At 38.0% G+C, this 25280-nt stretch overlaps 1 protein-coding gene across 1 annotated transcript in view; it reads right to left on the reverse strand.

The window, feature by feature from the left end:
* Nucleotides 1–25280, reverse strand: part of LOC126259753 (proclotting enzyme) — a 161243-nt gene that overhangs the window by 1472 nt on the left and 134491 nt on the right. Inside the window, exons 4-7 of the mRNA XM_049956744.1 lie at nt 23613–23701; nt 15192–15327; nt 14191–14329; nt 5997–6142 (exon numbers count right to left, since the gene is read on the reverse strand). Coding sequence (XP_049812701.1) covers nt 5997–6142; nt 14191–14329; nt 15192–15327; nt 23613–23701 — 510 coding nt within the window. The remainder of the gene's footprint in view (nt 1–5996; nt 6143–14190; nt 14330–15191; nt 15328–23612; nt 23702–25280) is intronic.

A 25280-nucleotide genomic window follows, 5' to 3' on the forward strand; every position in this document is an offset into this window, starting at 1 on the left:
ATACACCACCTACTCCAGACCAGTCACTAACATCACCTATTCCATCAAAGGCAGGGCTACCTGTGAAACCAGTCATGTAGTGTATAAGCTAAGCTGCAACAACTGTTCTGCATTCTATGTAGGCATGACAACCAACAAGCTGTCTATCCGCATGAATGGCCACCTACAAACAGTGGCCAAGAAACAAGTGGACCACCCTGTTGCTGAATACGCTGCCATACATGATATCCTTCATTTCAGTGATTGCTTCACAGTCTGCGCCATCATTAACATCAGCTTTTCTGAATTGCACAAGTGGGAACTTTCCCTGCAATGCATCCTACATTCCTATAACCCTCCTGGCCTCAACCTTCGTTAGTCACTGTCCTCACCCATTCAACCCCTTCCCTATTCCCATTCCAGCACTACACAGCCACCATCCTCCACCACCACCACCACCACCACCACCACCACCCCCAAGTCTTTTTATTTCTATTCTGCTACTCCCCCCCCCCTCCCTCCCCTGCCCTCTGTCTAACCTGTAGCACTTCACTGTCTGCCATCCCCACCATACTATCCCTCCTGCTACCTGCCGCAGCCGCCTCCTTACCCCCACCATGTCGCCACTCCCATCATGCACTGTGTGTGTGTGTGTGTGTGTGTGTGTGTGTGTGTGTGTGTGTGTGTGTGTGTGTGTGTGTGTATTGTTGACGAAGGCCTTAATGGCTGAAAGCTTCAGTTGTGAGAGTTTTTTTTTGTGCCTATCTGCAACTCAGCATCTCCACTATATGGTGAGAAGCAACTTTCTTGCTCATAATATTATATTCAGTATGTGATTTATTTGGAGATTGAGACTGTGGGCTTCTGTTGTGGGGATGGAAGTTCAGTTCTCTTTAAGACATTATGGTCATGGTTTTCTTCATGTTTATGGTTAAACGCCCCTGGTGGGTGCCACAATGATTCCTTGAGTGGATCATAACTATACCCCCCTCCCCCACCCTATCTTGGGCTATTTGACCTAGCACAAAGTTTACTGTAGCCTTTATGTCTACAAATCATTACTCTGTCACGAGATAGCATGGCACACATTCTTGATTGCCAAGTTTCAGTGATAGTTTCTTGTATCTCTGATGTTATATACTGAACACTTTGTTGTGTTTAGGTATAAAAGCTTACTGTGTGTAATTATTATTATTATTATTATTTTTGTGTCATAATCAGTTGTTGTACTAGAGAGAGCACATGCAGTGAAAACTGCCCACTGTGTTATTTCATGAACAAATTGAATAGAACATATCTTCACTCTGGGCCATTTTGAGAAATGCTACAATTGGTGTTTCACCCTCAACTACTGAATATACCTGTGAATTTGCTATATAACATACTTCACTATATACGGACTAGAACCAAATAAAAAATTTAGATAAAGTAAGTCATACATTTCACTTCAACTGATTTGTCAAATATAATAAATTAAAACATCAGATAAATATGAGTGCGGTATCATTCTTGGCATTTCAGTAAAAATGGAAGAGTTATTTTGCTTGGTACTGTCCGATGAGGTAATTGTTACCTATAATACAGCAATATGGATTTTATTGGTCAAATAATAACAACAATAATGACAACAACACTGTAGGTGGCCTGTAGTGCAGCTCTCTTTTTTGTTTATGTAGAAACTGTTTTGATATTTTTATTTATGCGAATAAGCTTAGTTTTTCTACCATAAACACACTTTTTTACACATTAGTTGGCTTTTTTTAAATTCTGTTTGTTGTAAGCATGATATGGAACAAGTAAAGAACAAACTACTATACTGTAATGATGTTAACAAATAAAATTGTAGTTTAGCAGCTTTTGGAGGATTAATATTAACATCTGTGAAAATATTTGAAATTCTTGTTAAGGTCAAATTCTGTGATAGTTATTGAATGAAGTTTTGGGTTTGCTGTCAGTAACCATTAATTACAATCCATGACATTTTGACTGGGCACCTGCCAGTCATCTTCAGGTGAGCCATTGAAGACCAAGACGATAGATGTTAAAGTATGTCAAAAGGCAAATACACTTGAGAAAACTGTAAAATTACAAGAAACAGAATGGCTGGCCAATACTTACCAAGAGGAGGAGACATTTCAGTACAACTTTTTTAAAAATGAAAGGTATTACAATATTCCCATCTTTTGGAACTGACGGTTTCTTCCTCAGGAGGGAAAGATAAATTAAGTGAGGAAGTTTACGGCACATCATTCAGACCCTCGGGATGTGTGGGGCCTACCTTAATGGCGACTGATCAGAGGCGGCAAGGGAAGGTGGGCCTCCTTGCTTTATCACTGAGTGTGAAAGGTGTTAGCTTGTGTTACTTCTTCTAAACTACCAGCACTACAGAACAAGACAAAGTGCGAAAGTTTAGCCCCAACCTAAAGCAGATGGAAGCAAGAAGCATATGGTGAGGAGGCCAAATACAAGCCAACCCACCTGTAAATGCTAGATTGCCATGGTAATTTTTATGTCATTGCTGGAAACAGGAGAAGGGGAACAGGCTGCCTTTGCTGTGCACCTCTGTGCCATGGGAGGCCAATCGCTGTGGTGCCATCTCTATAGATTTCCAGAACATTAGTTGTCCTGTGTCACAGTGTAACATATGGTTCCGAAATTTTGAAGTGCCGGTTCTGTAAAATTGCTTTCTGCTCAGTTTCCATCTGTTCTGTTGTCACCAGGAGTAGTTGGCCACCACAATCTTCATCCTTCAGTAAATAGCCTGCAATATTGTCTGATCGTACAGTAACTAAAAATGTTGTGTCCATACAAGTGGAACAATTGGCGATGGATATCTGCTGGAGATTGCTTATGAGTGTGCAAAAATTGGATAACTGGATGAGCCTTGCAGTTTGCAGATGACTGTATCAGAGCAGCTATTTTATCACAGCACTGTATGGTAAAAATAGCTGTCACAAGACTGAAAGTGCACAGCATTATTCCTGCATACCTCCTCTCTACTACTGTACGTATATGAGGTGTGATTGGAAAGCTTTAAGAATGGGCTTGTAATTGTACACTGGTGGTACTTACATGCTACTGTGATGTATCTCCTTCAAAATTGTCACTTAGGTGGAACTTTGGCCAGACTGTGGTTCATTTTCAAATGATTCGTGGCCATTTTTAAATATGTTGAACCAGACAAAAACATTTGACTGGCTCATACAATTATCTCCAAAAGCTGTTTTTAAACAGTTTGTAAGTCTCAGAAGCTGATTTCCTAGTTTTAAAACAAAATTTCACACAAACTCGTTGCTCTGTTTTTATGTCCATTTTCACGCAGGCAGAATCCAGCAACAAGCCCTAACAGACTCTCACTCAACCAGCTGCCACAATGAAGTGAATAAAGGAAACACAATTTCCTGTCAGAGGGCATTCAAGGACAAGGCAATGACTCACTCCCCACCCTTCATGTACCTGCCCACCAAACCAGTAAGCATTAGCGGATCCATTCTTAAAACTTCCCAATCACATCTCATGTATTCTTATCAGACTACTCATGTCATCTCTGGATGCAATCGTAACTTACTTTCTAGATGCACCTTGGTTTTACTTGTGAAACTATTTAGTTGGTGATGAGCACAGCCTGAGATGGATGAGAAATAGAAAAGGGGCACATGATTTAACAAACTTAGGATGATGGCCAGGGGTAACTGAAGGCAGTGAAAAATCCACTTACAAGACAGGGCGGCTAGTATGAGAAGAAACAGTTGACAGGACAATCGAGGATAAAGGAAAAATAAACTCACTGAAGGAAAAAGAATTTCAGGATATGAGGTTAGACATAAGCTGCATTACTAATGGAGACAGACACACACAACATTAACATCAAGAGCTTTGAGACATGTGGGAGTTTGATAATGCTGCTTGGTACCATTGCAAGCTGTGATACAGCAAGGAAAGTATATAACTGGAGCAGAAATAAATGAGAAATCATTCTAGTGATGATATGTGTGACAGATGGGGAAATCCACTGACATAAGCACACAGATTGTTATAGTCTGGTGTCTGGGGAATGAGCATCTCAGAAACAGCAACGTGCTGTTGAAATGGTACTATCATGAGCATCTGTGGCAAGCAGTTGAAGGATGAAACTTCGTGGCAGAGTAAAACTGTGTGGAGGACCGAGACTCGAGCTCAGGACCTTTGCCTTTCACGGGCAAGTGCTCTACCATCAGCTACCGAAGCACAGCTCACTCCCTATGCTCATAGCTTCACTTCTGCCAGGAGAGCTTTGAAGTTTGGAAGGTAGTAGACAAGGTACTGGTGGAAGTGAAGCTGTGAGGATGGGGCGCGAGTCGTGCTTGAGTAGTTCAGATGGTAGAGCACTTGCCTGCGAAAGGCAAAGGTCCCGAGTTCGAGTCTCGATCAGGGACACAGTTTTAATCTGCCAGGAAGTTTCATATCAGCACACACTCCACTGCAGAGTGAAAATTTCATTCTAGCTGAAGGATGTTGAAACATCATGTAGTTGACAGGATGTTGGATGCCTATGTCTCATCTCAGAATGTGGTGGTCAGAAGCTTGCCTGCTCTCCAAAGCAGTACAAGGCGGCATTCTGTGACATTGTGAAATAGGACTGCAGTATGGGATTGTACCATGGGTCAATGGAATCTTATTGTCTGGTTGGATGGATCATATTTCTTATTACACCATGTCAGTGGTCATTACAGGATAAGCAGTCATCCAGGCTCAAAACGTGCAGCACACTAAGGACACAGGCCAGTTGGGGCAGTATTATGCTATGGTAGGTATTCAGCTGGCTTCCATGAGACTTGTGGTAGTAACTAATGGCACCATAACAGCCGTGGACTGCATGAACATTGTTATGGAGCACTTGCACGCCTTAATTGTTGTTGTATTCCCTGACTATGATGGCATTTTCCAGCAGGAGGATAACTGTCGGTGTCAAAAGGCCAGAATCATGTTACAGCAGTTTTAGGAGCATAATAGTTAACTCATGTTGGTGCATTGGCCACCAAATTGGCCTGATATGAACATGATGGAACACCACAGCTGTGATGCTGTAATGCCAATCTGCACCACTGAAAACCACTGGCCTGTAAGTTATGGGAATTGTATGACTTGTGCAGAGACATAATTTCATGTACCTTTAGATACCTATCAAGGACTTCTTGAATCTGTGCCTGCAGAATCTCTGTTGTATTGCACTGTGGACCAACAAGTTATTAAGTTGGTGGTCAGGAAATTTTTTATATTATTTGATTTTCTCACTGTTTTTGTTGTCAGTATGTCGATTTCCCTCGTTTTCTTTTCTTTGGACCTATTGTTATGTTCTATCACCCCCTTTTTGTGCTTTTCCAAACATTACTATCATGCATGTGAATTTACATTTGTTTTCACTTTCCTTTAGGCACTGTGCTTTTACTGATTTCTCTGTACGTTGTGAGTCAACATAGTGATTAAGATTTATATTCAGACAACAGTAATGTTCAGATCTCCATTCAGCTTTTCAGATTTATATTTTCTGAAGCTTTTCTAAATCATATGCATTTCTGGAATGTGTTAATCCCGTATTCTACTGCAATATCAGTTTCAGAGCTATTTTCAAAGCTGACTGTTATATTGGATGGTAAATATTTCTTTGCATAACACAATTCTTTGGAATCGTCATTGAAATATCTGCTTTTTCATCAGTTCAGGAAAAAACAGATCAAATGGGCCTCCTAAAAAATCGATACACAGTCACGGGGCAAATGATTGTAAAGTACTGGAAGACTGAAACCTAATGTGCAGCATTCTGTTCATTTCCCATGAAATAACTCTCAAAACATTCGTTTTACTGAAACTGTTAGGTCTAATGTGTAGTTTGTGCCTGCAGTTAGAAAAGTGCTTCCCTTAAACTTGTTTATATAGGAAGAAGATACCCTTTTTATTGAAACTTTGGGGCTAACAATGAGTGAGTAGAGCCATTTTGTTTGACATAGTAATTAAAGCATTATCTGTACCATACTTACACTGCATGAGTCACGTCCTGCTTGTCCTGCACATAGAAAATGTTCCACTATACCACCAGGTGCTGCATTTCCATATTTTGCCTTACATTCTCGATTTGTCCATATGGGTATTGTTACCTCCTGCAAGACTGCTGGTTGTGGGCCACCTGTGGGTAGCAACAAGTGTTGATAATGTTGTGACATTATTCCCAGCCGTAGCTGCACATTACTATATAATTACACTAAAAAGAAATCAGATAAAGGAAGTGCTGTTTCTGTATAAAATTTAGAAAGGAGCATTAATTAAGATGTCAGCTATTGCACTTTGAAGCATTTATTGAACTTGTATTTTAATTTGAAACTTGTGCATCATACAAGTCCATTCTCTCACTTTAATCGTGTGACAGAATCAAACTAAGCAGAGTTATTCTTCTTTAGAAATTCTCTATGTGTTTTAAGAAACTGAATTGATATCATAAGTGAGATTAAAAAGAACAACAGCTATGAAGATATTCTGCATGTAAGTGCCTCGTTGATTGTTTGATTTGATTTCAATCTATGTGGGACATATTATTGCTGATATTGTCAGAATTTACATTCTGTTCTCCTGCTCGTATGTTCTGTAGTTAACATTTTGGTGGCCAGCCAATTTTTACCTCTCCTTCTGTTTTTAAAAAAAAACAGTAATTTGACTTTTTTAAGGCCTTACTAATTGTAAGTACATATTCAGTACATGTTAAACAAAAATAGAAGTATAAAAGAATAAGTTTCAATGATTAGTTTACAGCTTTACATTAATTTTCCACTTAGTAACTATTTTTACAAAGCAAGTGGAGTTCTACTAAAAAAAAAAAAAAAGTTTTTAATTCTCGGTAAATTTCACTGGTATGTGACTTTGGTTAACTGTAGTGCGCATAAAAGTATTACAGTCGGAACCGAGCCAACTCATTCCTCCCTCATTGCTTTACTTTTAGATCATATGTTTTCCATAATTAGCTCTAAAATAAGTCTCTTATTGTTCATGGCACCAAGGATGCTCTCTTAAATTAGTCCTTCAGTTGGTGAAAAGGTAGAAAAATGAAAGTTCTTATTTTCACTAACATTTTGATTTTTTGATTAAAATTCCTAGTCACACTACACAGATAAGAAGTATTTGTTGAGCTGTAAGTAATATTTGGAGGAACAGTTCCTTCTATGAGTTCATTTGTTTCTTCTGGAGAAAATCTGACACGTTCATGAGAAGAATTGTTATGAAAGGTGAAAAGTAATTATCATTTGGGTCAGTCTCACCCTGTATAAACTAACAGTGCAGCTTTTCTGAGAAAGCTGTTTACTTTATGCTGTTTACTTTCAGAGTAATTCTAGAAACTGTGCACTGCTGGAAGTTCCTGACAGGAGAACTATCTTTACTTTCATACAAAGCTTTCATATATGCAATCTCCAGTTTCTGGTTGATAAATGGAAACTTTTTTTTTTGTTCATAATAATTTGATTATAATACAGAATCTTTTCTGCAAGTAGGGACATGTGAGGATACAGTGAATAATGTTTTCATATTAGTAAAAAACAGTCATTCCTACTGCAGCAATTTCCTGTAGCCATCTTTGTTCCAAAGATGTTAAATAGCAGCATGGAACATACATTGAAGAGTAGAGACACGAACTACAATTACTCTATCTAAGCCACTGAGAAGTTGAGCTGTGCACAGTACCCATCGTACATGAGAAGTTGACATGTGTTTTGCCATACCTGCCAACAGAAGTGTCACTTTTCTCCCCTCTATCCAACACATCATCAAACTTGATCTTACAAGAGTTCTTGGTAAGATTGAAAATCTCAAGGTATCTGATTTGGTTTAAAGCTTGGAAAACCGAAGATCACATTGTTTGTGCAGAATTAATGGCACTTTCTTGTAGTTGGAGGGTGTGCTTTCTGTTGTATAGGACCTCAAACACCAATTACAAAGTCAAAATTATTATGGAAAAAGGAAAAGAAAATGTTACACAACTTAAGAGTTAAACCAGGCACCCTCTGCATAGAAAGTCTGAACATTGACCAATTTAGATGTTTGGACATGGTTGTGGAGTAACAGCGATTGATATAAAATTAACTTAGTATTAAGAAAATAGTCTTAATCACATTTTTTTATTTATTTGTTGCCGACCGGTTTCAGCTCACCGCAGGGGCCATCTTCAGGGTGAACATGCCACTGGTTGACTGCTGATTGCGTCACAGTCTTCTGCCACACCTGGTAGACGTCACGCCACCAGCAGTCGACCAGCGGTGTGTTCGCCCTGAAGGTGGCCCCTGTGATGAGCTGAAACCGGTCGGCACTAAATAAATAAAAAGACACGATTAAGACTGTTTTCTTAATACTAAATTAATTGACCAATTTGCTGCAGAAACTGGTAATGGTCAACTACTCCTTTTCCCCATTCTCATGCCTATTCACTTACTATGTCCTGCATCCAGGGAATCTTATTTTAAACAATGGAAACTCCAGTTTGGAATACAAACAACATCAGGAAAAGGAAAAATTGCTACTCTCCATGAAGGTGACTTGTTTAGTTGTAGACAGACACAACAAAAAGACTGTTACACGTTATAGCTTTTGGCCAAAGCTTTCTTCAACAAAGAAACACACATTCACACAAGAAAGCACACTTCATGCACATATGACCATTACCACCGGCAGCTCCAACAGGCTGTACGTGTGTGTGTGTGTGTGTGTGTGTGTGTGTGTGTGTGTGTGTCACAAGCTATTATGTAACAGTCTTTTTTTTTGTGTCTTTCTTCAACTCAATGGGTCATCTTCATGATGAGTAGTGATCTATCCCTTTCCTAATACTCTCGAATCTTAGTTAGTCACTGTTAATTATAAAGTTTCAAGAATCATTATTAAATGAAAAATGTAGAGATGTGGTTCAGCCCCCTACTTATCACTCCCATAACAACCGTGAAGATAAAATTAGGCTAAACACATTTTGCACAGAGGTGTTTAAGCACTCATTCTTTGTGCACTCCATAGCTGAAAGGGATGTGAAAAAATCCTGACATGGTAAAATAGTAAGTACTTTCTAGTATGCACTTCGTAATGGTTTGCAAAATATATGTGTAGATGTTTAATAAGCTGGGGATTCTTTCACTGATTTTGCAGTACATCTGTCCTCTCTTGTTATTTGCTGTTGTCTTATATGCACTTGTTGGAAAGGATTAACTTCGTCCACTTAATGAACTCAAGTCACAATTTATTCATATTCAGGATGGCCATTTACTTTATTGTTCAGAAACAGTGTTCCTCTGTGCGTTACATGACAATAATAGTGGTATATTTTCTTTGATCTTACAGGTGCATAAGTGCTGCTGTTGCAATTCTCTTTTTTCTCAAGCTATGCTCAGCTATTTGCACACAGGTGCCGAAACATTTTTTTTGTATCCTTACTTAAGTCTAATAAACATGTGTCTCTCTCACCCATGAGTTTGAGTGACTGGCCCTTCCTTTTTAACCTTCCTCCCTGATGAGAGAACAATTAGTTCTGAAAGGTAGGCAGTGTGTGTGTCTTACTTTTTTGTGTATGCATTGGCAGTACTATACATTTCATCTTTTTCTAGCCAACAGCTTTGGCTCACAATTTATTAGCCCTCTATTACTCTTAACCACTACTGACTGTTTAACACAGGAGCACATTTACTTAGCATACTTTAAGTATCAGTTCCTCATTTGAGAACCTTGCACTAAAAATTTGTTTGCTGTTTAACACGATAAACATTTTATCATCTTGCCACATTACTGTTTCTTACAGTAACTTTGGTTTAATACGTCTTGCACGGAATTCCCACCTCCTGTTTTGTCACCATTCATTTATTATTGTGATAGTGTAATCCACATAACAGAAGGCACCAAGGACAAAGTATTGAAAGCAGTGACAAAGCTGACAGTAGATAATGACACTTTGTAGTATCTTCATAGTTTATACACTAAGGTGACAAAAGTCATGGGATAGCGATATGCAGATATACAGATGGCAGTAGTATTGTGTACTCAAGATATAAAAGGGCAGTGCATTGGCGGAGCTGTCATTTGCACTCAGGTGATTCATGTGAGGAGGTTTCCAATATGATTATGGCTGCACGATGGAAATTAACAGAATTTTAATGTGGAATGGTAGTTGAAGCTAGCTGCATAGGACATTACATTTAGGAAATCGGTAGGGAACTTAGTATTCTGAGATCCACAGTGTCAAGAGTTTGCCAAGAATACCAAATTACAGGCATTACCTCTCAAGACGGACAACACAGATGGTGACAGCCTTCACTTAAGGACCGAGAGCAGTGCTGTTTGCATAGAGCTGTCAGTGGTAACAGACAGCAAATATGTGTGAAATAACTTCCGAAATCGATGTGGGATGCACGATGAATGCATCTGTTTTGACAGCACAGCGAAATTTGGCGTTAATGGGCTACGTAGCAGATGTGAGTGCCTTTGCTAATAGCACAACATTAGCTGCAGTGCCCCTCCTGGGCTAGTGACCATATCAATTGGACCCTAGATGACTGGGAAACTGTGACCTGGTCAGACGAGTCCCAATTTCAGTTGGTAAGAACTGATGGTGGGGTTTGAGTGTGGCACAGACCCCATGAAGCCATGGACCCAAGTTTTCAACAAGGCACTGTGCTAGCTGGTGGTGGTTCCATAATGATGTGGGCTGTGTTTACAAGCAATGAACTGGGTCCTCTGGTCCAGCTGAACTGATCATTGACTGGAAATGTTTACGTTTGGCAACTTAGAGACCATTTGCAGTTGTTTGTTGACTCCATGTAAAAAAAAAAAAAAAAAAAAAAAAAAATGGAACTTTTATGCATGATAGTGTACTGTATCACTGGGCTACAATTGTTTCCTACTCGTTTGAAGAACGTTCTGGACAGTTTGAGTGAATGACTTGGCCACTCAGATCACCCAACATGAACCCCATTGAACACTTATGGAACATAATCAGGAGGTCAGTTCATGCACAAAATCCTGCACTGGCAACACTTTCGCAATTATAGATGGCTATAGAGGGAGCATGGCTCACTGTTTCTGCAGGGGACGTCCAAACGACTTATTAAGTCCATGCCATGCTGAGTCACAACACTACACTCTGCTGAAGGAGGTCTAACATGATATTAGGAGGTATCCCATGACTTTTGTCACCTCTGTGTGTGTGTGTCGGTGTCTATCTGTTAATCCTCAAAGTTGTGTGCTGTAAGAGAAGTTAGAGTTTATCATGTTTTCTTTCAGTTGCATTTTGAGATACTGTGTGTTCTAACTTGTGTGCATGTGTTTTTTTTAATTTATTTTTTAAGTAAATAATAATATTCACTTGAAAGAAGTTTTTAAAATAGTTCATTTTAAATAAACATTTTGCCACCAGAACATCCATCTGAACATTTCCAGTTATGTAAAACATGTTGCATATACTCCTAAAGCTTTGAACATTTCTAGGTCCCTAAATAAAATTTATAGACATTTTATCTGTACACTGTTGGTTTAAATACTTCAGCTAAATGAAAGAAAAAAAATGATATTCTTTTAAAAAAATATATAACTCATTGCTATAACTCTTTGGGAAAAAAAACTAAATAGACTATGATCATAACTCTACATAAAGAGTAACATTTCAGTTTTATGCTAATAAAGTGGAAATGTGGTTTATTTATAAAATCAATAAATAGTAATGATATTTTAATGTATTTGCTCCAAAAAGGAAGTTTGTTTGTGTGTAATCTAAGAAAGTTTATTATATGAAAGGTACAGTCCACTGGCAAATGACATAAATTTCTTTTAGTGTCTGATCTTGAGTATCTTTATGACAGAGTTATTGTTATGTTTTCACCTTTTTTTACGGAGAAGAGAAGAAATTATTTTGAAGCAGCAAAAGTATTTGCAGTCTGTTACAGTAATTGGAAACCACTGATCTGACTAAATCAGTTGACTGCAACAATTTTTTTAATACATGCTGCTTGACACAAAACTGTTTTGACTATTTTGTAATAACCTATGGAGGCAGAATAAACTAGTATGATAACTGAAGCCCTGATTGATGATCTTGACTGTATTTTTATTTTATTAGTTTGTACAAACAGCACTGTTTGCATGGAGCTGCTGAAAATACAATGAAGCTGTAATCTTGTTCTAATACTAACTTAATATTCTCGCCACAAGATGCTGTGAGTTTTCTTTAGTGAGTGCAGCACAAATAAAATTCGCTATGACTGATTGTATGTCTGCTGAGCAAAAGGGTTTCGTACTGTGATTGAGTACAACTCAGAATTTTTATAAATGGGTAGACCAATACGTATCAAGTGGAATACAGTGTTGACTATATGCAATGATGCTACCACATTATGTAAGCACAGAATTTAATTTGTTGTTTCACAGCAACAGCAATCAACATTTATATTTCTCTCTTTTTATTGTGTAGTAGGTGTGTTTCCTCAAACATAAAACTTTTTTTTTATTTAGTAAATTATTGGGCAACATACGTTCTGTTGGGTTCCACTTTTTTAGTTTTTTATTAATTCATTACTCTTGGGGTATCTACCAGTAATTATAAATACCAATACAATCCTCTCAATGAATCAAGAACTGCCACCTGCTGTACCTATGATTAAGCCTATAGCTTTATTCCATTTCATATTCACCACAGTTTGATACAACCAGGTATTTGTCTGAGTTGATCGTTTTGGTTTGTTATCTTGCAGCAGCAGTAATTTGCTTGTCTTTAAATGTAGAAGAAATCCTGCAAACTAAACAAGTCTGTAGTACAAGAAAACACTACATGGACAAGAGAGTGATTGCTTCCATTAATTAAAATATGAAAAATTATCCAACAGTTTAAAGCTTTCAGAGAACTGCTCACATAATGCACTGAAAAAGTGTTGTGAAAGCAGTTTAATAATGATATACCACTAAATATAAAAAAAGTACTTAAAAACAAAGCATTAAGTTTAACAATTCTTGTCACACACAGCATTTTATTGGATACATATTCTCACATTAATCATTACAATCGCACTCAGAGATGTTACATGTTTAGTTTTTCTAGGAATGTAGATTATTTCAGACAAGTGTGCATACTGTTATATGGTACTCGTCAATAAGTAGCTGAGTTACATGATACACTGAAACTGTCACTTGCAGGCTAACCAGAAGTATATTTATTTGGATGTGAACAGATTGTGACTGAAAAGAATTACACACTGTTGGTGTATTGTTATTTTTATGGAGGGGAATTTATTTTCCAAATTTATAATATTCCAATATATTTTAATGAAGGAAAGATTAAAGCGACAGTTATGATCTGCCAGACATTATGAAGGATGCAGTCTTGTGATGTTTTTAATGTGAGACTGTTACCTGCTTTTCTCTGTGTGAGAATGACTGAATGTTGATTGTATGGTTGAAGAACTGTCAAGTGTTAAAGAGATACACCAGCTACAACAGGTGGCAAATCTTAAACCCTATTTCACATGAAATTGTAGATACTTCAAAAAATGTTTGAGAAATCAAATATTCTGCAAAAATACATGGTGGCTGTAGATCATAAATTTGGCCGTTTCTTAGGTATATTATTGATCTTGCTTTGTTTTCAATTGGATGTGTAAATGATTTTCAGGGCCAATAACTATACTGAAGAGCAATTGTATTGGAGACCTCTTCTCCTGACGGTGTGTAACAAGTTGGGATTTCATCATAACATGAATTTTAAAAAGATATCAGAACTATTGGGAAGCCATGGTGATTTTTGATCACATAGCAGCTGCATGTAATGCGTGGAGATTGGTAAGTGAATTTCCAAATTAGGCAAATAGTGCATTGCTGATGTGGTCAGTAGAATTGAGGCAGTAATTGAGGAGAAAGGGGAAGGGGTGGACAGGTAAGTACTGTCATGTCTGAACTGTCCACTGCACCACAATTCAGAAGTGATGTGCCAGGGTAGTGTCTTGCTGCATGTACACCTCATTATTGTTATACTGTAGGAAAACTAAAGAATGAATCAGGTCCCTGTATCATTCCACTAGAAACATTCTGCAGACAACAATTCCACTAGCCTGTAAATCCAGGCAACATTCCTGTGTAATTGACTTTGTTCCATGCTAATGTCTGTGCTCAGTGATGTGCATCATATTGGTTAGTGAATTTATTTCAGAACTTTAATGCATGATAACTTACTTTCACGAAGACTTCCCCAGCCAATTACCGTTGCTTCCTGACTCTCATACTTTGCACTTCCAGTTGGTAGACAGACAGGGCGAATCATCTTTGAGTATGTAACTGGAGAGTCCATTGTTAGAATTGCAACATCATTATACTGGAACAAACATTTAATTGATGAATATTAGTTTCCCTTTCTCTGGATTACTATGCTAGCAATTTATTTCTGTAAATTGTCTATATTTATTTCACTGTAGTGTGAAGCAAACATACAAATAAACTAATGCTAACAGCAAGTGTGTAAATGATGAATTACAGGAAAGAGAGGCAGAGGTCTGTTGGTTTGAGATTATTGAGACTTCCATGGCCCCTTGATGTGTTGCACGTTGGGATTTACTCATCATATTTGACTGACAATTGCCTAGTTCTCCCCCCCCCCCCTCTCACCACTGTTACTTCATCATAAACACCAGTAAACAAGTCAACCAGAGATCGAAAAAGAGCACAAAAGAGCACAAATGGGCAACAAATTTGATTGTTTGTTACTGAGAGTCATTTTATGTACATAAATCTGAACTCGGATTCCATTTTCTTGGTGTAGTAGTCTTTCACAAATTAGTATACACATCAGCAGTAATACCTGTACTAGAAAGCCAATAATGTATTTCACATGACTTGACGTGGCTGCGTGCAGGCTGTTTTCGTAAATGAGCTGCATACTGTACTCTGGTTAAGATTTGAGCACTGCTGATAAGTTGCATGCTTAAATCAAATTATCTGTTTTTTAATGTTTTTTAACATTTATTATTCAAATAAGTTCCTGGAAATGTACAGGAAGCATAATTTATATTTATTTACTTGTCAGTGCCTTTTCAGAAACTTCTGTTCTGTATGGCCTTATTATTTCATTCAGTCCATGTTCTGTATAAGATCTCTTGGTTGTATACAAGTGTATAATTGTTTAAACGTACTTACGTAAAAGCATGCTTGAATTAGTTCAGGCTATCAGTTATTCTTACCAGTGTACGAGCATCAAAACCACGATGTCGAACAACTCTCTTAACCTTCTTTTCGATGTGCCTTGTTTCTGTATTTATTCGTATATTGTAATCGCCCAAACGTACGGTAACTCTTGCAACATCCCACGAGCTCATGCTGTGTGGAAAAGAGAAAAAAAATCAATTTCTGTTATAACTTTTACATAAATACATGAAACATTATGAAATTCATGACATTCTGAAAGTCTACTACATTAATAATTAACAGATAAGAATAGTTGTAACAATAAAATAAATATTTTCTTCAGAAGATGATACACAGAAATATCTCAACTTATTGTAATTATCATGTTAAGTGAAGGAAGCGCAAGCATTATAAACATGGGACAGAATGAAGGAGGTTGTTTCCTCGTAACTTCTGACACCAGAATGACCACAAAATGCAAAACATCCTTGGATATTGCAGTCCACAGTACAATTAATTGAAGAGATAAGTGATCAGAAGAAGCATTACCAAGGGTCAAGACAGATATCAGAACCTATGGAGAGAAATATTACAGAATTGTAGAAAAGACAGGTCACGCCTCATTAATGACATCTGTGGTGAGATAGAACAACAACATAATCACAGTCAAGTATGGTATATGATCTCTTCAAGAAACTCAACAGCATCACCAGTGAATTTAATCCTTGTACATGGGTGTTAAATGATGAGAATGGTGACACTATCAGAGAAAAGGAAGACACTGTTGTGATGTGGAACAGTACTGTAAAAAGTTGTACTCTGGAATTAACAACAATATGGACAGTCAAGCAGTTGATCAACTTACACCAGGACTTACAATCTTACACAGCAAAACAGAGAAAGCAATTCAACATCTGATGAACTATAAATCACCTAATCTAGACAGTATATCTAAGGATATGATCGAAGAAATGGGGCAGGAAGATGTTGATGTGCTGCATTCATTGTATGCAAGAATATGGTAAACTTAGGAATGGGCAGAAGACTGGTCGAAGTCTCTCCCATCCCCCTTTACAAGAAAGGGTGATTCAGAAACTGCTCCAACTACTGAACTATTGCCCTAATCTCTCACACAAATACAATTCTGCTCTACATCTTAAACCAGCATTTGAAGCCATATAGTCAGACACTGATATCTACAGAACAAGCAGATTTTGTTGAAGGAAAAGGAACCCATGAACAGATTCTCAGCATATATCAGATAATTGAGAAATCACAATAGTTCAGTGTTCCTTTTCTCATCTGGTTCCTTGGCTACAGGAAAGTCTTTAACTATGTTGTCTGGGAAAAGGTATGGCACACTTGACAGCCTGATCAGAACCCTATACAATGATTACCTCACAGCTGTGAAGACGAGTTCTGCAACATCTGATTATTTTTTCAGTGTATCAAAAGGTGTCAGTGTTGTGTTATATCCCCCAACTGTATAACATATATGTAGAAGATGTCATTAGGAATGCTCTTGATAGTTGGACTAAAGGTATCTGATTTGCTGATGACACCATGCTTTTAGCCAACAGCAAAGATGAACTTGCTGAGCTGCTAACAAAAGTAAAGTACATTAGTCTATCAGATGAATTAGGTATCAATCTTAGCAAATCCAAACTCATGGTAAGGAGCAAAGGTTCACCTTAAAGGTCAATTAAAGGAGCTGAAAGTTGTGCTTTCTTTCATCTACCTTGTGTCAACCAACTGCAACACAGGAAGCTGTGAAGGAAGATGTGATAAGACAATAGATTATACTGAGGCCAGCAGATACGAAGAAGTTCATCAATATCTGGCAGCACAATGTGATAACGAACACCCCAAATGTCTGACTGATTGAAAAACTTGTGTTTTCCATCTTCTTTTATGGTTGCGGAATGAAGGACCCTTAGGGCCAGAGACAAGCAGTGAATTGATGCATTTGAGCTTTGGTACTGATGCGGTATGTTGCACATAAAACAGACCGAAAGAACAACAAATGTGTCCATTATAGAGCAATGCAGTATCTTTGGGCACCTTTCTTCTCATTCTTTGGCCATATTGTGAGAAGAGATGGAGAAAATTGAGAGGAAATGATCATGGAGGGGAAGATTGAGGGCAAGAGACTAAGGGGAAAAGCAGCAAACAGGTGGATAGTTCATATCAAGGATAGATATGCTTGGTTCATGGGGTCATGATGCTTAGCAATCTGCACAACAACTTGTGATGTTGATGAGAGCAGCAACACTGTGTGACTGAAGTGAAGTGTCAGCCTAGCTCTTAGTGTATGGAAAATATCAGCATAGTGACTGAAAGCACAAAAATAGAAAAATAGATTTTAATCTGTAGCTTTTAGGACTTGTTTCATTCAACAAAATAGGGAGATGAGAAACAGATGAAGTGAAGGAAAGACTTACGGATGCTTGAGGTAGAGGGCATTACACTCAGTGCATAGCCTTGGATCAGGGGATGGATACATTATGGGGAAAAGAGAGTGCCCAACATGAAAGTCTACAGCACCCTTACAGAGACTGAGAGATATATGTGCTTGTAAAAGAGCATGGGATCAGTATTTTATTAATATCCAAGTAAAGAAAATGTTTAAAACAAAGTTTAACTAAACATATTCATTCAATGCCTAAAACAAATACAGGAAGAGTAAACATTGGAAATCATTACTTCTTAAATTCACGGCAGGTAGCTGACAATGCCTTTTTATGGTAAAGCCATTACTCTCACCAGTCAGCAGAAGTCGTAACATAACAGACCCTGAGACCTACTGATTGCGATGAGCTAAGGCTTGTCAGTCAGAGGCCATTTGAAAGTAGCTCCAAAGTAAAAGGATTTGAAAATAAATCCTGTGGAAATCTTCAGAAACTATATTTCCTTATTTAAAAATAAATAAATCCGAATCAGAGATAATGATTCAGGATCTGTTTCAGACTAGCTGGTATTGTTAAAACAATGGAAAATAAATTTTATTTACATTTATCAGGCTTGCAATCAACTCATTTCTGAGAAATTGAAGAATTTGTGTTTTTGATCAATTGCAGATACATTCAAAGAGGAAAGCCCTCAGTAACAATGGTGATGGCCTAGTGGTGCAAGGCCTACATTCAGATCACAGCAAACTTTAACTGTTTGTATGCTTTGAATTATGCTTTTTTTGCAATATTTTTTACTGTTTAAAGAGAAAATGAAAACTGTTGCCAGATTTTTGTGTTATTGATTTAACTGAAATGAATCACACTATGAACAAAGGAGAAAGAATGATAAATGTATACACCTAAAAATTTGACGACACGTTTGATCGCCTGTGCAGACTGAATGTTTTGCTGTTCTTTCTGTTTGGTATGTGTTTCTTCTCATAAAATGTAATATCCTTTTTGAAGAGGCTATGAAGATATTAGAGAAATCAAAAGTGTTACACAATTATTGCTGGTATCTCTCTCTCTGTCCCCCCCCCCCCCCCCTTCCCTTCCCCAATGACAAGATATTTTTCACTAATCATGCAATGATTATTGTAGGCCAGGTGACTTTACACTTTTTATGAGAGTTCAGTTATTGACATATAACAGAAAATACTCTGTATCAATACACATTTATTAACATAAGCAAACAGAGAACTACATCATCAAACTGATGCCACAATGATCTACAGTCTTATGCATAATCAGTAACCAGCTTCAGTATTTCACATGATATCATCATATACATGATACATGTTGAAGTCAACTGCCAAATGAAGAATGTTCATGAATGTAAATGAAATTTGCTTTCCATCACAAACTAGGCGGGAAATTTTTACCCGCCAGAAAATGGCTTTCATTTAGTGGGCACAGTGCAGAGAATTTATCTGTTTTCTCTTTAGTGGGCAAAGTGCAGAGAATTTATCTGTTTTCTCTGCTTCTATGTTGAACACAATTTGATGCACTGTGAAGGCTTCACATGTTAGGAAAAAGATAAGCAAATTTTCAAGAAACAGAAGCACAGAGGAAGAGAGAACACATGAACAATTGTACAACAGTGTTGATAGCTTTATTAGCTTCAGATCCACTAAATAAGGATAATATAGTGTGTGAGAAAAACACACAAAAAACACACAGATCATACAGTCTGTACTGAGGACCATCAAAGTTCACAGTCACACATGCTGATCACTTTTTACCTTATTCACAAAAGATTTTGAGACAGTTTCCATTATCTTGCCAAATAGCAAAAACTTGTAGTTCTTACTCATGAATATAGAGAGTTGTCTGTGATCTGCAAGCAGGTTTTATGCTACTTTTTTCCCATAGATAATGTTTATTGAACATCAGTACCAATAGTATCAGTCTTATAATGTGAGAATTATGCATCACTACAAACATTACACAAAATGCATTGTCCAAACAGTTGTGTATCAAACATTGTTTTACTTTGGCCTTGTCCCCGGTTTTCTTCTCAAGTGTATCTGCAAATGACCAGACACGAGTCTTCCTTCAATTTTTCAGAGACTCTTGGTTGCGCTCTTGATACATATAAATAAAATTTTCTTATGTTCTTGTGTTGTAACAATTATACCTAGCCCAAAGTGGAATCTGTGTCATTATCTTTTACCCCCCCCCCCCCTCTAGCCCCATCCCTTTTTTATTTATTTACGAAAATGTTGCGACTTTTATCCTGTCACAGGAGCTACTTTTGTATGGTTCTCAACTAGCAGGATGAAGTTTGTCTAAATAGATAATTTACATAATCTCACCTCTGTCCTTGTAAGTGACTACTGTTTACCTGCTACTCCATACTTAATATTATGTGACTGCTTTCATAATCATCATGCAGTATTAGTAAGAACAGAGGCCTGTTTGTGATGAACATTGTCACTTTTCTGTTACTAACAAGTGTCTTCAATCCTTGAATTTATATAATCTGATAATTTATGGAAGAAGCTGCTAATATGGTATAGATTTGTCTTGATTCTACAGTCCAACTTTATTGCCTTAAGTCTGCTGGCAGCTAGTTGAAGATATTTGGTCCAGAATACACTACCCCAGTAGGCAAGGAGGCATGATTTATTGGGGAAAATATTTTTGTCATGTAACATGGTCATATACAGGGTGTAAAATATATATATATATATATATATATATATATATATATATATATATATATATATATATCTAAAAAGAAAGATGATGAGACTTACCAAACAAAAGCGCTGGCAGGTCGATAGACACACAAACAAACACAAACATACACACAAAATTCAAGCTTTCGCAACAAACTGTTGCCTCATCAGGAAAGAGGGAAGGAGAGGGAAAGACAAAAGGATGTGGGTTTTAAGGGAGAGGGTAAGGAGTCATTCCAATCCCGGGAGCGGAAAGACTTACCTTAGGGGGAAAAAAGGACAGGTATACAATCGCGCGCACACACATATATCCATCCGCACATACACAGACACAAGCAGATCTTTGAGCTTGTGTCTGTATATGTGGGGATGGATATGTGTGTGTGTGCGAGTGTATACCCGTCCTTTTTTCCCCCTAAGGTAAGTCTTTCCACTCCCGGGATTGGAATGACTCCTTACCCTCTCCCTTAAAACCCACATCCTTTTGTCTTTCCCTCTCCTTCCCTCTTTCCTGATGAGGCAACAGTTTGTTGCGAAAGCTTGAATTTTGTGTGTATGTTTGTGTTTGTTTGTGTGTCTATCGACCTGCCAGCGCTTTCGTTCGGTAAGTCACATCATCTTTATATATATGAGACCTTGATGTTGGACTTCCCTTAGGTCAAAATTCACACTTGTTTTGATTGCTTCATATGCAACACATTGACACTGGAATTGGATTTGCAACACAGCTACATCTCACTGCTAGGAAGGCTAAGATACTGCTAGTAGTGTCCACATCCCTTGATAAACAATTACGTTATTATTTTATGGTGGTTACACACTAACCAAGTTAGCTAACATGCATCACATTTACAGGGAAGCACGTTGCAACAGTCAAGCAGCATGGCACCTGTATGTTGAATGGTTTCCGTGTCACGTTTCAATGACATGATGACCGTCTTTGTGAAACAGGATCCCTTAGAAAAGACTAATAGCAAACTGGTAGACCTGGCAGTTTGAGAACTGATCATTGTGGGGAAGCTGTGTTGTAGTGAATCCATAACCAAGGAACTAAATGGTTCCAATGAAAAAGTGTTAAGTGTCTTGCACAAAATGGGCATGCATACATTCAAGTATTGAAAGGTACAAGACCCATCAACTAATGACTTCGCCAAGTGTGAAGAGTTGTGCTAAATGTATTTACATCAAATCGTAAACATCCCTGAGTCTCAACAGTGTGTTTTGTTTACTGGAATGGCTGTCTCCACAAGAGAAAGAATATTCAGCAACACAGTAGCCATGTTGGGAGTTGGAAAACACTAAATCTACTTGTGTTTCCCACAGAGATTTGCCATAACTGTGTGGGCTGGTACTGTACACGACTACCTGACTGGGCTGTATCTTCTGCCTGACACACTTGGTAGAGGAATTTACTGTATCTTTCTCTGTGAAGTGCTATTATAAATGTTGGAAAATTTGCACTAGCAGTCAAGTAATGATTATGGTTCCAACATGATGAGGCTCTGGCACACTATGCTGTTGATGTTAGAGCATATTTAGACAATGTTTTCCCGAATTGTTGGATTTGGAGGGGAGGGAAAGTTCTGTGGTTACCTCCAGCATCACTCCTATAGATTTCCTTTTGTGAGGGAGATGAAGCATTTGGTATAAGAGACACAAATAGACCCTTCAGAACAGCTGGTTGTCCATTTGCCCGAAGCTACAACCATTGTTCCTGAAACACTTGGTTTTTTTGAACCTTTTGAATAATCAAAAAAATGGCTCTGAGCACTATGGGACTTAAAATCTGAGGACATCAGTCCCCTAGAACTTAGAACTACTTAAACCTAACTAACCTAAGGACATCACACACATCCATGCCCAAGGCAGGATTCGAACCTGCGACCGTAGCGGTCGCGAGGTTCCAGACTCGAGCACCTAGAACTGCTCAGCCACACTGGCCGGCTTTGAATAATCATTAGCATGGAGATGCCGGTTGTGCATTAATGTAAATGGATGGCTCTTGCAGCAATATCTCTAAAATGGCATTCATCACTTGGCAGCTTGAATGCTGTCCCTGAATATTGTGTGTGTATTTGTGTATTGAACCAGGAACCTAGAAATGACATAGGGTCTTTGTCCCTGCCGCAGCCCTCAGTGGTTCACAACCCCATAACAGGCTACAGCAGTCCACTCACCCCACCACCGCCCCTCTCCGAACCCAGGGTTATTGTGTGGTTCGACCCCCAGTGGAACCGCCCTGGGAACATCTCATACCAGACGAGTGTAACCCCAAATTGTCAAAGCACATATTCTACATAATGAAAACATTCTTCCTATTTATTGGCTCCCTTACCACATTATACTAACTTCTACCACTTTTCATATATGTCTACAGTATCTCCTCTTTCTAAAATTTGATATATTTCTTTGGTTTAGCAGGAGAGCTTTAATTGATACTTGTATTTCCTTTTCTCTCGGTAGGCCTTTCTTTTGCTTTATTTGCATCCTGTGATAAAGAAATGAAGTTTTGTGTTTAACACCCAGTTGACTGCTAGATCATTAGAGACAAAGCACTAGCTTTTTGACAGAGATATAAAAGGAAATATGCCATACCTTTATCAAAAGATGCAATATGAGACTTGCCTGTAATGCCTTAGGGAAACTATGGAAAACTTAAATTGAAGGATGGGCAAGGATTAGACTCTCACTTCTCCCAAATATGAGTCTGATTACTTAGTCACTTCACCATTTCTCCAAGTGAAATTCTGTAAATGAATGAGGTAAACTGAATAATCTTGTCATTGATGATGATGATGTTTGTTTTGTGGGCACTAAACTGCACGGTTATCAGTGCCTGTACAGATTCCCAACCTTCGCTCAGCCCAATCTCGCCACTTTCATGAACGATGATGAAATGATGAGGACTACACAAACACCCAGTCATCTCGAGGCAGGTGAAAATCCCTGACCCCGCCGGGAATCAGACCAGGAATCTTGTCATTGAGTCCCTACTTACAAGTATCACTCATAATTTATGTTGGCATATAGTTAGTCTCTCTCTCTCTACAAATTCTTATTACTGTAGTATTTCATCTCTGTTTGCAGTTCAGCTCAAGTGAAAATGTGTGGTGTTTATGATAATAGACTTGAAATGGAAGAAGCTGGCTTACAGAACCATTTCATACATTATGATTTAGTGTTTTAATTTTTTCAAAATCACTTCCTAGTCTTAGCTCCCAATACACAGTTAAATTCAAATATTTTTTCTCCTCATGTTTGGACTTACAAAATACTAGTGAGTACAATGCATTGTCCAGCAAGCTGTTGACATTAAATCAGTACAGTATTTGGAAGTTATACTTACTGAGCGACACAGTGAGCAGCAGTGAGAATGTGTGTTGTATCAATAAGGGAGCCTCCACAGAATTGCCGTCCACTGTTGAAAAGAGCTGCCTGCAAAAAATACACTGTATGTCAACTCTGTGATTTTTAGTATGCTTATTAAAATTATTACGAGATGATATTGAATGTGTAACAGAAATTGATGGAAGTTTTATAACAAAACAGGTGTACACTCTCAAGTCACACATTGCTTCCATATTTCAGTCTGTACCACATAGCTCATGACATGTGACGTGATGTGCACTGGATAAGTGGGTATATGAGGAGACACACACTATCAAGTATTTATTTAGATCACATAAATGAGTGTTTTTCTGAGTTGTGAAATTGATGATACTTTATTTTCTTGCCAAGGAGATAAATATTTCTCAGACAACAAACTTAGTGAATTGTTTGCTTGGATCTATGCGTATCCAGACCAGAATTGAGGCAACATTGTGAACTGCTGTTTTGGAGACAGCAGAGCTGCCAGGCATGAAGGTGAATTATGGCTATAACATTGGATGAAGTTCAAACAACACGATGCACTTGTAATAGCTTGTTATCAAAATAAACTGGAAGGTAACCATACTAAAGTCTACAACAACAGATAAGCAAACTATGTTCTACTTTATAGATCTTTACAATGGACATAGTGTGTCTGTGCTCATATTAATCAAGATGTGTCAACAGAAAATGCTTGAATTTGTACAACGGTTGTTCTCTTTATTTATTGTTTTCCATTGTTGTTTGCAAGCACCAACTGTTGTATGAAGCAGAAAATGTGTCAAAAATGACACCAAACCATCAGTAACACCCTAGTTTCAATACCGTTGTACAAATTCAAGCATTTTCTGTTGACACATCTTGATTAATATGAGCACAGACACACTATGTCCATTGTAAAGATCTATAAAGTAGAACATAGTTTGCTTATCTGTTGTTGTAGACTTTAGTATGGTTACCTTCCAGTTTATTTTGATAACAAGCTATTACAAGTGCATCGTGTTGTTTGAACTTCATCCAATGTTATAGCCATAATTCACCTTCATGCCTGGCAGCTCTGCTGTCTCCAAAACAGCAGTTCACAATGTTGCCTCAATTCTGGTCTGGATACGCTTGCATAGATCCAAGATTGTTTGGTCCATGGGAGAGTGTCACAGAGCTACTGAAGGAGCTGTACTGGAAGACTGGAGACAGACATAAAGTGCCCCGAGAAAGTCTCTTAACAGAGTTTCAAAAACCGTTTTTAAATCATGACTCTAGGAATATTCTACAACCCTCTACATATCGCTCACATAGGGATCGTGAGGGTAAAATTAGAATAATTCCTGCAACCACAGAGGCATTCAAATAATCATTCTTGTCGCCCTCTATATGTGAATGAAACAGGATGAAACCCTAATAACTAGTACACTGGGACGTACCCTCAGCCATGCACCTAACGGTGGTTTGCAGAGTACAGATGTAGATATACACCACTGCTTGAAGGTGACATGCAGAATAAGATCTAGGTTAGAAATAATAATTTTAATAAATATATTAGTCCAGAAGTGTGTCAACCAGCAAATTAATATTTTTGCGGGGTATATTTATTATGACAATGCATTTGGTAATATCAAACATCATACCCCCGTCGACCAGCTAAAAA

This window comes from Schistocerca nitens, chromosome 5 (genome assembly GCF_023898315.1).
Source record: "Schistocerca nitens isolate TAMUIC-IGC-003100 chromosome 5, iqSchNite1.1, whole genome shotgun sequence".
Taxonomy (NCBI): Eukaryota; Metazoa; Arthropoda; class Insecta; order Orthoptera; family Acrididae; genus Schistocerca; species Schistocerca nitens.